The sequence below is a fragment of the Pogona vitticeps genome, chromosome 9 (genome assembly GCF_051106095.1).
Source record: "Pogona vitticeps strain Pit_001003342236 chromosome 9, PviZW2.1, whole genome shotgun sequence".
Classification (NCBI taxonomy): domain Eukaryota; kingdom Metazoa; phylum Chordata; class Lepidosauria; order Squamata; family Agamidae; genus Pogona; species Pogona vitticeps.
The window spans coordinates 10,517,152-10,529,996 of record NC_135791.1 but is presented as its reverse complement, the minus strand read 5'-3'; the positions used below and the strand labels follow the sequence as shown (position 1 = coordinate 10,529,996).

The window sequence follows — 12,845 nt, the reverse complement described above, 5'->3', positions numbered from 1 at the left end:
TCGTTCCTTCAGATGGCCCTGAACTTTGTATGACAGTCAAGGAACCCCCAATAAACTTTGAGAGTAACTCTTCTAAACAGCTACCAATCGAGGGGGGCAAAGCATGATGACCCTTAGACCAGCAGACACACGACATAACAAAGCCCTTGGAAATTATCTCCTGGAATGCAGCAGAGTGGACACACTGTAAAAGCCAGGAACACTCTTTCAGCAGAAATAGGGCATAATACTAGTACTGTACAAGAGACTTGGACAGCTGAAGACTGCTGATTGACAGCTCTCACTCCTATAACAGCAGTGCAATACCAGATGTGGCCCCAGGAGGCTTAAAGAGGGGGCTCTGAGTTTTAGTATCCACTGCATTGAGGGAAAAGGGCACCTTATTACAGTCATTGAATCAATAGCCAATGGCAATACTCAACGTGGCTCTGTTGGGATATTGGTGGCACATATATAGCTCCTCTCACAACCAAGGAAGATGAATGACCTGGGTCGATCTGGAGCACTATGTTGAAGATCTAATAACAATTAATGCCACAGACAAGGTCCTTTAAGGGGTGGATTTAGCACTAGACTAGGTTCAAATGACTATCTTCTTTATGCTAAATATAAGGTGCCTATTTCTGATAATGAGGAAGGACACCTCTATACCCATTCCCTCACTCCTCCAAAAATGGCACGGCCAATTATGCTGGCATTTGCCTTGCTAGAATGGCCAAAAAACAGAACCTTTCTGTCTTGAATAGACCCACCTTAGGGGACTAACCAGGGTTTGTTTGTTTTTTACATTCATGACTGGAACAAGATGTAGTACTACTGACTATATGTCAGCCAATGAAAATCTGCTTCCTCTTGTTAAGAACTTTCAAACGCTTCACAAGTTTGTGGGAGACTATTTACCCCTCCTTCTCTGCTTGGCTCCTTTAGGCTGTCAGACATACATTAAAATCCAGCCTGGGACTTACATAACACCTACTGAGCGACTGCAGTGGTGTGCTAAATGGATGGCCTTGCTTGAGCAGAAACTGAAGGCAGTTTTAGCAGAGGAAGGCACATTAGAGTGTCGTGAAACCATAGTGGAGTGGTCAATGGGGCAAGAACAAATAGCCCTGTATTATAACTTTGGTTAAAAAAAGGTAAAGGTAAAGGTTCCCCTTGACAATTTTTGTCCAGTCGTGTTCGACTCTAGGGGGCGGTGCTCATCCCCGTTTCCAAGCCACAGAGCCAGTGTTTTTGTCTGAAGACAATATTCCGTGGTCACATGGCCAGTGCAACTTAGACACGGAACGCTGTTACCTTCCCACCGAGGTGGTCCCTATTGATCTACTTGCATTTTGCATGCTTTTGAACCGCTAGGTTGGCGGGAGCTGGGACAAGTGACAGGCACTCACTCTGTTGCATGGATTCGATCTTACGATCTGCTGGTCTTCTGACCCTGCAGCACAGGCTTCTGCGGTTTAGCCCACAGCGCCACCACGTCCCTTTGGTCACTTTGGTTACTGAACCCAACACTGACTCATGATGCCTGTTTACAAACGAGAAGAGCGAACAAGCGTTCAAAACGGTAGTTCAATATGGCATGCTGGGAAGCAAAAAAGGTGCTCGCTATTGCATATTACTCTCATAAGACCGCTATAGGGTCAGATATCTCAAGCTTTCATAATCAATTATTTGTGAAAAAGAAAGTCTGTAAACAGATTCGTTAATTTCACTCCATAGCTGAGAAGATTTGGAAGATACATACTGAGCTCTCCTACAAATTTGCTTCACAAACGATAGAGGATCTTCCTGAATGGTCTCCAGTTTCCGTTAACAAAATTAAGTTGTTGATCAATCAACTTAAGACAATATTCTATCTGAACTTTTGAAAAACAATATTGATTGGTGGGCTCCCCCTCTAGTTCTGTTATTTACCTATATTGATTCTTCAGGGCACAGTCCAGAGAAACGGAGACAAGCGATAATAATCCCGATTTTTATGAAAAGAAGCAGGAATGATCCAGCCAACTACAGAACAATTAGCTCGCTCAGAATAATTGGCAATCTTTATGCCAGCTGTCTGTTAGATTTAAGTGCGGACAGAACAAGAAAAATCTATTGGCTGAAAAGCAAGCAGGATTTAGGGAGGGTAGATCAATTTTGGGTCAGTTTAATTATGCAACATTTAATTCAGAAGTATGTAGCTAAAACCATAGTTTTATGAAGTTTTTTTTTAAACCTAAAGACCGCACGTGACTAGAGAAAGATTATGGGAGAAACCTGAGGCTACATCCATAGATCAAAGGCTTTTATACTTAAGGCGAGCTTCATACTCCAATACATCTTTGAAAATTAGATACGACAGAATTGTACATCTTGCCAACTCCATTACAACTTCAAAAGCAGCGAAACAAGGATGTGTATTGGCATTACTGTTATTCACTTTTTACATCAACAATGTGGTTAGCTGTTTAAATAACCTTGATTTATTTCTCCAAAAGATCCCTGCACTTCTGTATGCCGATGACATGGCATTACTGTCCAGAACGCCTGTGGGTCTCAGAAGAACCTTACAGGAATTTATCGTAACAACAACCAGCCGGAGAGCAATTGTCAAAAAACAAAGATCATGTCTTTTGGGAAGAGACCTAAAATCAGGGTCCAGAGTATCAAAGGCCATAGAATAGTGCAGGTTATGTGCTTTAAATAACTGGAGTTGCTGTGAACGTAAAATAAGAGCAGGGCCAAACAACCATTGACTTTGGACTCCTTAGAGAAACAGCAGCTTTGAAAAGGCATCCAAAACATGGGAAGAATAACTTGGGCCATCTCTTCCTGTCACTTATTTGCAACTAGTTTCTGACGACTTCTGCCATACGTGTATTAGAACTCCTCATAAGCACATTATTTTCAAAAGGCTACACCTCCAGCCAAAGAAAATACTGCATTATGAACAGGAAGTTTCCCATGTACTCTCCAGCCCCCATCTCGCCAGGGCCACTGACAAGTCTAACTCCATAGTTTGAGTTTTCTATTCCCTTCCATCCAGTCATTTCCCGGTTAACAATTGCAATCTATCATCTTGTAAGCCCACTGGGATCCATAGTAACACATCTGCCTGTATATTGGTTTCGGCTGCTCCATCCATCTGTTTTCAGCCAGCTTGTGGAACTACAGAAAAGCCAGTTGACTCTACTAGTCCCTGTGAGAACCAAAGCTTGGGTGGGTGGGGAGCCACATTTTGGACTAGAGTTCCTAGGATCCTGTAGCGCCAATCTGGCCAATGCTGGCTGGGGATTTCTGGGAGATGTCATACCGAAAGAGTAAAATTTCCAAGCTGTGGTGACAACCACGCTTTCCTTGTTCCCTTCATTTTTATTGATAAAGTTCAGTAGTTTTAGATTCTCAACCACCTGGCTCCCTTTCTGGACTAACTTGGCCCGGCCATTAGGCAGTCTGAGGTAACTGCCACAGGCAGTGGGACTGAGAGACAGCTACTTCAGTCCATCCAAAGTTGGGTTTTTTTCCTCCAAATCTCCAGTTCTACAATTCTGTGAGTGATCTGCTGGCTGGATCGTTCAGGGACCTGAGGCTGGGATTTGATTTCCCCCGTTCACCTCCAGGGAGAAAAGCCAGCCTGTGTGCCCTTGGGCAAATGGCACATTTCCAGACCACCCCAGAAGAAGAGATCTCATTTCTGTAAACCACTTCTGTGTATTCTCTATCTAGGAAAACCTAAGTCAGAATTGCCTCAACAGCACAAAAAACTATTATTATGAGTAATCTAACAACAAATGGAGGGCTACACGTTCCCTGTCCTTATCTAGGAAGATACACCAATGTTCCACCTGTCTCATTATTTTCTTTTTATGAACTGGAGAGGCCAATGAATAAGCCCAGGACATTCTGCATGCATAGCAGGCGCTCTACCACTTACTGAGACTTCCGCACTGTATTCAGGAGCAGAGTCATCTCCACTTTATGGGGGCAAGGGCACATCCCCCAGTTCATTTATATTGCTTAAGCAGATCCAAGATCATCGCGCTCATAGCATGGTGCCGTGCGTGTAAAAGCAAAGCCAACATTGCTATGCTTGTTAGAGATCCTGAGGCTTGAACATGACGCCTTCAGTGCACAATGCATCAACATTAACATGAGAGATGATTCCTCTGTGTAAATGTAAATCTTCACCATCAGGCTGTTTAAATATCTCTATGTCCAACACACACATTCATAAGAACATAATAACAAGGGAACAGCCATCCTGATTCAGCCTTCTGTTCAAATAGTGGCCAACTAGACATCCATGGGAAGCCCACAATCAGGATATGAGCGCAATGCTCCCCCTAAACATGATGCTGCAAAACACAGTTAGCAGTGCTGTACTTGGTCAGACCATTGGTTTGTCTAGTTCAGTACAATCCATGGTTTTATGGTGGAATCCTTCCTTGCCATGGCATTAGAGCTATAATCTTACAAATGATATACAGAGAACTTCCCATACTAAAGTCGCCATGGCCATCCAAGATCCAGGAATTCCATGTTTCATGTACTGTGTGAAAAAAAAATCTTCCTTTTATTTGTCCTGAATTTGCCACCATTGAACCTCAGTGAATTTGTTGTTTTTAACACTGCTAGAAAGGGGAAAAAAATAAGATTCTCCTTATGCATTTTGTACACTCTGTTCATAATTTTATACGCTCTCTTATGTCTTCCTCCCTTGATTTTTCCTTGAAACTGCCACAAATACTGGAAGTAAAAGTAAAAGTTGGTGACATTATTTTATCAATTTTGTTCACCAATTTTGCACATATTCTATCCTTTTCTAAAGGTTTAGCAGCCAATACTGTACATAATACCAAGCATACTTCAAAAACAAAGGCAAGTCCATTCATTCATTCCAATGCAGAGCCATCTGGTGCCACAGGATAGTAGATCTATACATACCCAGCCAGGCTCAAGAGCAAAGAGGAAGAGAGTGATGTTTATGAAGGCCCCAAAGTTGTCAAGCATCCTGATCATCTTGTTCTGTGCATCTCTCTTCTTTCTGCCTTTTGGAGTTGTGCCGCACTCCAGCTCATCTTTAAATAGCCTCTTCCAAAAGGGCTGTGCCTTGCACATGAGTGACAAGCTGGAAAGCAGCTCAAGTGAGTGCAGTAGAAAATGCAACGAATTCCAGGAAAAATCCCCCTTCTCCTTCTCCTTAAAATTCCTGTGGGCCTGGTGCTGAAGTCTGGGAGATAGACATAACATTCCACATTGGGGGTGGGGGTTGCAAACATATCGTTCCCATTGAAAGACTTTCTCTCCTTCTTCAATCCTAAAAGCTTGTCGACTGAAAAGATTTTGTAAGGTTTTCTCCTTCTCCCATTGTTCTTCCTTCTGCCATTCCTAGCACCTCTCATTAAATTTAAGCAAATTTAGATGAATCTATTTGAAAAAAAAAGAAGCTATATTGTGCCAATTTTTACCTATCAAAGGAAGAAAAAAGGAATTTCAGCTTTCTTGAAAGCAATTAGGTACCACCAGCAAAGGTGCCTCAGCCCATGCCAGGGGTGTGAAAAGTACAAAATACCAACATTTTTGCAGGGTGTGCCCACCATTCCAACGCTGAGCCAAATTGCTAAGTCATGAGAAAGCCACCAGACCTGTAAAATCGTTCTGGGGTTGTCAAAAACATTTTTGAAACATTGCACGTGGGACTGTGATATTTTGAAGTTGTCCTCTGTCTCATCTTCACCATCACAAGATGTGTCTATAACAATAAAGTTTCAGCAAACATTTGCATGCGCACACACAACTTCGCAGCTGAGAATCCTAAAGATCCAATCATAATTCGCCCTTGGTTTAGAGCAGTTTATCCCAGCCTGCCAGACTTGAGATGCCAACTTCAGATCCACCAGCTCCGGATAGCATAGTCATTGTGCCTGATGACAACAGGATGGAGATTGTAGTCCAAGTCAATTAGTCTGTACACCAGGACACCAGGTTAAGATAGTCTCATCTAGGGCATGGCTATATCAGGCTTCATGTGGAATAGAGGGACTCCTGAACTAGCACAGCCAAATTTTGCAAGGTGCAACATATAATACAGTGGACCCTTACAGAATTAATCTGTATTGGAATGGTGGCTGTAGGTCGAAAAGTCTGTAGGTCGAGTCTCCATTGACCTACGTACAATGCATTGAAAACTGAATAATCCGCAATCAGCTGTTTTTGTTCCATTTTTGTTCCATTTTGGGTTTTTTCTGGTCTGTACGTTGGTTCTCCGGCTGCAAGTCGAACCTACATTTTGCGGCCAGAGAAGTCTGTAACTCAAAAAGTCTGTAAGTTGAGCCGTCTGTAAGTCGAGGGTCCACTGTACTTGTATGACACATATCTTTTTTTAAAAAGTACCCTTCACTCTTGTCTACCAAGTGCAAGCTGGCGCATGAGTGCATGCGCATGGACGCACACACAATGTTTCATCACCAGTGTCTAGTCCAAGTTTATCCATTGTTGTTTGGGGATTATGTTATAAGATGTTCAGTGCAAAGCAGAAGAAATATATTGGATTTGTTGCTGCCACGCCTGTCAGTAATGCTATTATAATCATAGCCCCAAAGCTCTGTTAAACAGAAGAGTTTCCACAAAATGGTAACGTACCATTACGGTAGCATTTCACGTAAATCAAATCTGGCACTGTTGCATTTGGGAGCTCTCATGCTTATTCTGCTGTGAGTGGCCCCAGGCGCCTGCCTTAAGGTCTGCCCTGATAACACCACTATTCACTTGGGCAGTCCTATGCCATCCTTAAGTAGCCACTTAGCCAGGAGAAGCAGGTTCGCTCAAATGTTTCTTGAGTACTTGTTCTTGATTAGCCATTTGACATGATTTTGAGCTTTAACAAAATTTTGAGAAGGGGGAGTTTATCTCGTAAAAACAAGTTCAGAAGAAAGAAGACCATTTGGGGTGGGGGAAATGGAGCTCCTTGGAGTTTCTATCCAAATTGGACATTTCTGTACCTTCTCCTTCTAAAGCCGATTGGGCAAGAAAGAAGTCGAGAGATACCAATTGCCACCAACTTGAGAGCTGCCGGTCTTTGATCAATCTGAGTCACTCAGACGTAATTCCTGCATCTTCTCCCTTTTGTGAGAGGGGGGAAGGAGGAGGTTGCAGCTCTATCAACCACACCCGCCAAGCAACGTTTCCTCCCTGCTTCTTAGACGTAGAACTTCGCCTGCTCGTTCATCCTAATGTGTCTTTCTCTTTATTCTGTGCAGCTGATCTTGTTTTCAACCTCGGAGTTGAAACAAAACCAAATGATATCCAGGACCCCCCTCCCCCGCCGCCCCAAATTGGGAAAAACATGTAAAAAGTCTTCAGTGCATACTTTGTCACTGAATAGGTGACTCATAGTTACCTTTCCCCTTTCTTCGGTACAGTAGTGACTTATTCTTCTTGAACAGCGTGGCATTCTTCAAAGCCCCCAAGAACTACAATTTTATGATGAAACTAGGAGTCTGCTTTCTCAGTGCCTTGTTTTATGGCAGAAGCAGATGTTAATGGACAAACGATGAATGGAAAATCCTTAAGGGTGTGTGAATCTCACAGCAGGAGCTGTTCAGGGGCTTCTGGGTTTGCAGATTAACTTGCTTTGCCTTTTGTGTTGAATCTTAAAGACTTTAAGCATAGAATTCCTTTGAGGTCTGGTTTTTCAAAAGTGAAAGACTGTCTCCGTTATTTCTATCCAAGGCTTAAATGCATTTAAAGCTCTAATTAAGGGCTATCTAAAATGTCTGGTTTTGCCTTTGGTGACCAAAAGTGATTTGTAAAGATTGAAAGTAGTTTCTTTCTCCTTCTGATTGGCTCATGCCACTGACTTTTTGTGCTCTGAAGAAGTCATGCAACTCTTACCCACACTGGCAGAATTCCCTCTTTGCCAGCAGAAGGTTAGGTAAAGGTAAAAGTTCCCCTTGACATTTAGTCTAGGGTGTGGTACTCATCCCTGTTTCCAAGCCGTAGAGCCAGTGTTTGTCCAAAGACAGTTTCCATGATCAGGTGGCCAGCACGACTAGATACGGAATGGCGTTACCTTCCCACTGAGGTGGTACCTGTTTATCTACTCACATTTTTTCATTCTTTCAAAGGCCTAGGAGCTGGGACAAGCGACAGGAGCTCACTCTGTTGCGTGGATTCGATCTTACGACTGCTGGTCTTCTGACCTTGCAGCACAGAGGCTTCTGTGGTTTAACCCGCAGTACCACCACGTCCCTTACCAGAAGGTTACTTTCACTTTATCATAGCCTTCTTTAAACTGCAGATCTGGAGATTAGGCTTTGTCTCTTAATCCTATAGATATAATTTGATATTTATACATCTCAGTTGCAAACAAAAGTAAGAAAGGGGGATTATTAATCTGGGTACCCTGGTGTAGTGGATAAAGTGATGAACTAAGACTCGTGAGACCTGGGTCTGAATCGTCCAGTATCTGTTCAGGATGCACAGTGGATAACTCCTAACCGCCGATACCTAACCCACTTTGGTTTGTGGCGATCCGTTCTTGGCATGGCAGCAAAGAATGTTCAGATTTGTTCCAGCTCAAAATCTGCTCTGTGACTCATTTTTGTGCATGTTTATTCTTATATTGTGGGTGTCTGAAGCTTTTTTTGCTAACATTTAGAAATGTATGCAGTGTTTTGCATTTTCTAAACACATAAATTGTAACTGTGTGCCATCACGTTTATTTTTTTAGGGTTTTCTAGTTAGTGAGTAGTCAGAAGTGGTTTACCATTAACTTCTTCTGGGGTTGCTCTGGGATTGTACAGCTTGCCCAAAGCCACGCAGGCTGGTTCTTCTAGGATTCAGAGTGTTGAAATGAACTGCAGCCAGATGTCTACCTTCCAGCCAGCTCCTAAACACAGGCATGTTGCCAATTTTTTTTCTTCTCGTGCAAATCTTTGCAAGCCCAGAAATGTACAGATTTCTGACTATAAATTGCATCTGGTTCCGAGTTAAAAGCCAGGAAGTGTGGAATTGATAAAAAATGAATATCTGACCTTCCCAACAGAGGTATTAAAATCTTGTGCAACACATTTAACATCGCTGCTCAGCTGTGGATTTGAAATTACAGAGCTTTTCCATGTTTTATATATTGGCATGTTTTTTAAAAAGGGGTTTTTTTTGACCTGGGTTGTAGAAAACAAAGTTATACCAAGGACTTTTTAAATTTTCTCTAAGACCTACATTAGAGGCAGAAATTTAGCAAGGGAAACCTCACTTCATCTCTAGCCTTAGGAGAACAACACCTGGTTGACTTTTGCTTCATGCAGCTGTTGCCAAGGCAGAACCACTATCAGAAACAGGGTGGTAACCAATTTACACCCAAATATTTGAAATAACTGAAAGCCATCATTACCTGAACAGAATGTTCCTGGAATGTGTGACTTTTTTTTTTTTTTTAAAAATTGCAAGTATTCTGCTTCTGGCCATTCAATTACTTCTTAAAAATTATTTGTCCAAACTTGAAATAATACAAATGCACGATTAAAAATATCTACATCTGCAGCTCAGCTTTCTCCAAACCTGGAGCCTTCCAGCTATATTGGAGAGTAACTCCTATGCTTGCTATACATTGTGGAAGTTGAAATCCACTGTGCAACGGTAGGCCACTCACTGGGAGACCCAAGGAAGTGTCGCAACTCAGACAGGATCCAGAAACCTGACCATCCAATGTGAAGCCTCATTTCACTTGAAATTAAGTATTTTTTGTTTCATTGCCTCGCTTTTAGAGCATCGCAGATGTTACCTGTAAACTCCCAACCTGTATTTTCACATCAGCTGGCACCTGTATCCTGTTTATTTTAAACCATGTGCAGAACTATCAGTTCCATATGCAGCTCTTTATTTTTGCTTCTTGTGCAAGGAGGAATTCACGGACCTCTTGCACAAATTAATTGCAAGCTGGATCACCAGAACAAACACAGAGCAATCCAGGTGCAGAGCAAATGATTTCTGCATTTTCAAATAATCTTCCCCCTGTGAGATGGGGATCATTCCAGTTTCAAGGATGGGTTCAAACGTTGACAGCCATAGTTAGTATAATGTCATTGAGTAACCGTAGATTCTGGACTTAATGATCTTACATCTCTCCCTCCCAGCCCTTACACTTCAGCTGGCAATTCGCAATTACACTGATGATTTCAAAACATGGTAAACCAGCCCTGTTATATTGGAACGGGGTTTATGTGTGTGTCGTACTCATCCTGCTGAGAAGACCACTCAGTTTCTGCCCTGATGTCCTCTCTTAATGCTATCAATAAGAACCTGACCCAGCTCGTGATCCTACATCTGTTTCAGTCTGGAGCTGCTTCCAAAAGAGCAATCTGAGGGTCACAGGAGAACTGCTGAGATCAGAACGGAGTTCAAAGCTCCTTAAAGAAGAACCAACAGAACTGACTTTGTAGAAAAAGAAATTATTTATGATCATGACTGCCAAGAAGATGAATGAGCCCTTTTCTCTCATATCTCATGTACCCATTTCTCAAGAACACAACAGTTTTTTCTTCACAGCTGGTAGTATATTTGTTTGAACTTTACACACACACACACACACACACACACACACACCCCACACCCCAAGACCCTTTGTGATCCTGAAGTCTTCTGACTTCTCCACTTCACCATTAACATAATAAGTTTTGTTTGTCATTTTGCCTAATCTAGATCTGGTGGGACTCAAAATACGGGGCAGGGGTGGGCGATCAGCCCTTTGTTTCTGTCCCTTGCTTTCTGAATATGTTCCTTCCATGAGTAAGCTAAGTAATAAAGAGAGTTACGTTTACAAGCCAGGCAAGGGACGTGGTATAAATCTGGCAAACAACCATACCTCTGAGTCAACCATTCTGGCAGGCTCTGTGGATTTTCCTCACGGAGATGTAAAAATAGAACAGGCAAAAAAGGACAAGGAGGAATAACAATCTTAGAATAACAATCTTCGAACTACAGAGCTGCAAAGGACGCTATGGATGTTTGAGTCCAGTCCCTGCCAAGGAGCCACAGTGGGGAATTGAACTCCCAACTTCTGGCTCTGATATCTAACTCACGGAGCTATCCAACCTCTGGCTAAACAACTGAGCTATCTAATGGCAGTGGCAAAGAACAGAGTGGGAGAAATCATCTTGTGCTCTGTTTCACATCTCCAGACTTTTTTTTTCCAGACAGAGAGGGAGAGATAGAGGGAGGGAGAGCCTCCAAGCAAGCCAAACTTCAGAAAAGATCTTTTCAGGCTTTGACTTTCTCAGACTGTAGGAGAAAAGAAATCTCTGCCCCGGAGACTGTCATTGGCAAAACAGACCCTCCTACAGGGAAAGTTGTGTCGGAAAGATGTTTACGTTCGTACTGCACAATGAACAGATGGGAAACACTTGTCTTTTGGAGTAAAACTGCCAGAATTCCACAGCTGGCACGACCAGAGATCCTGTGGGATTCTGGTACTCAAAAATGTATCTATAGCTCATCAAAAACACCAGATCAGGGCATGGTCTGGACTCTGGAGCGATGGGCTGTGAGAGTGGAGTGTAGGGCATCGCAAGCAAATGATGCCTCGAAACTAATAAGCTGGTTTAGTCAGCAGGATAGAATCCTGCGCTTGGGACACATGTGGTCTCTGGGGGCTGCTATGAGGCGCCCTCTCCCAGGCCACATCTGGAATGATCAGTACAGAGTTTTTGTGTGTCATCAGAAAAGAATGTTTTCCTATTTTTTCACAGCCTCCCAGGCACTTCCGACTCACAGCACTGTCCTGCATTGATCCAACGGGTGTAAAAGGATGAAATGTTTTCTGTGAGGCCTATCAGTGGCCTATCATCTCTCCCTAGATGTCGAGCTGGATAAACGCATTGGCAAAGCAGCCACCATGTTCTCTAGACTCACAAAGAGGGTATGGCTTAATAAGAAGCTGACGGCATATACCAAGATACAGGTCTATAGAGCCTGTGTCCTGAGTACATTCCTGTACGGCAGTGAGTCCTGGACCCTTTGTGCATGGCAGGAGAGAAAGTTGAACATGTTCCATATGTGTTGTCTCTGACACATTTTTGGTATCAAAGTTCCAGAGTAGTCCTAGAACGAGCTGGAATTTTTAGCATGTACACATTACTGAAACAGCAATGTGTACATTGGCTTGAGCATGTCATGAGAATGGCTGATGGTCGGATTCCAAAAGATCTCCTGTATGGAGAATGAGTGCAGGGAAATCGCCCCAGAGGGAGACCACAGCTGTGATATAAGGATATCTGCAAGCGGGATCTGACAGCCTTGGAAATGGATCTCACCAGATGGGAAACCCTGACCTCTGAGCGTTCAGCCTGGAGGCAGGCAGTGCATCGCAGCCTCTCCCAATTTGAAGAGACCCTGATCCAGCAGGCCGAGGCAAAGAGGAAGTCCTGAAAGCAGCAAAATCAGGGAGCTGGACAGAGGACAGATTGTATTTGTCTTCAGAGTGGAAGGGATTGTCACTCTTGAATTGGCCTTCTTGGCCACACTAGATGCTGTTCCAAGTCCTCCATACAGAGCACGTTACCATAGTCTCTCGAGACTGAAGGATGCCTGCTATCAGTGGATGAATTAAGATCAACACAATGTGGGTATACTGTGGATCACTAGTTATGATAGCTAACCTACTAGAGGCTGATCCATTAGGCAAACTGAGGCACTGTCTACCTGCCAGAGATAAGAGATGTGAAATGTTCTACTAGTGTGTATGCCTGGTGAGGATACCATTTCAATGGCTAATCACACACCCCTGGAGGCCTCAGAAGATACAACTCTCCACTTATGGTGGAAAAATAATTAGCGAGGGCACAGGGAGCCACAAAATTTGGCCC

The 12,845-nt window shown here is 43.1% G+C and overlaps 1 protein-coding gene across 3 annotated transcripts in view; it reads right to left on the bottom strand.

The window, feature by feature from the left end:
* Positions 1 to 12,845, bottom strand: part of LOC110082286 (CCN family member 2) — a 29,935-nt gene that overhangs the window by 11,903 nt on the left and 5,187 nt on the right. For 2 of the 3 annotated variants that reach the window (XM_020799721.3, XM_072980270.2), the window contains exon 1: positions 4,927 to 12,449. The exons of the other annotated variant lie outside the window; for it this stretch is intronic. In XM_020799721.3, coding sequence (XP_020655380.3) covers positions 4,927 to 5,232 — 306 coding nt within the window. In that variant the 5' untranslated portion in view covers positions 5,233 to 12,449. Of the gene's footprint in view, positions 1 to 4,926; positions 12,450 to 12,845 lie in introns of those variants that run through there. 3 annotated transcript variants of the gene reach the window in all.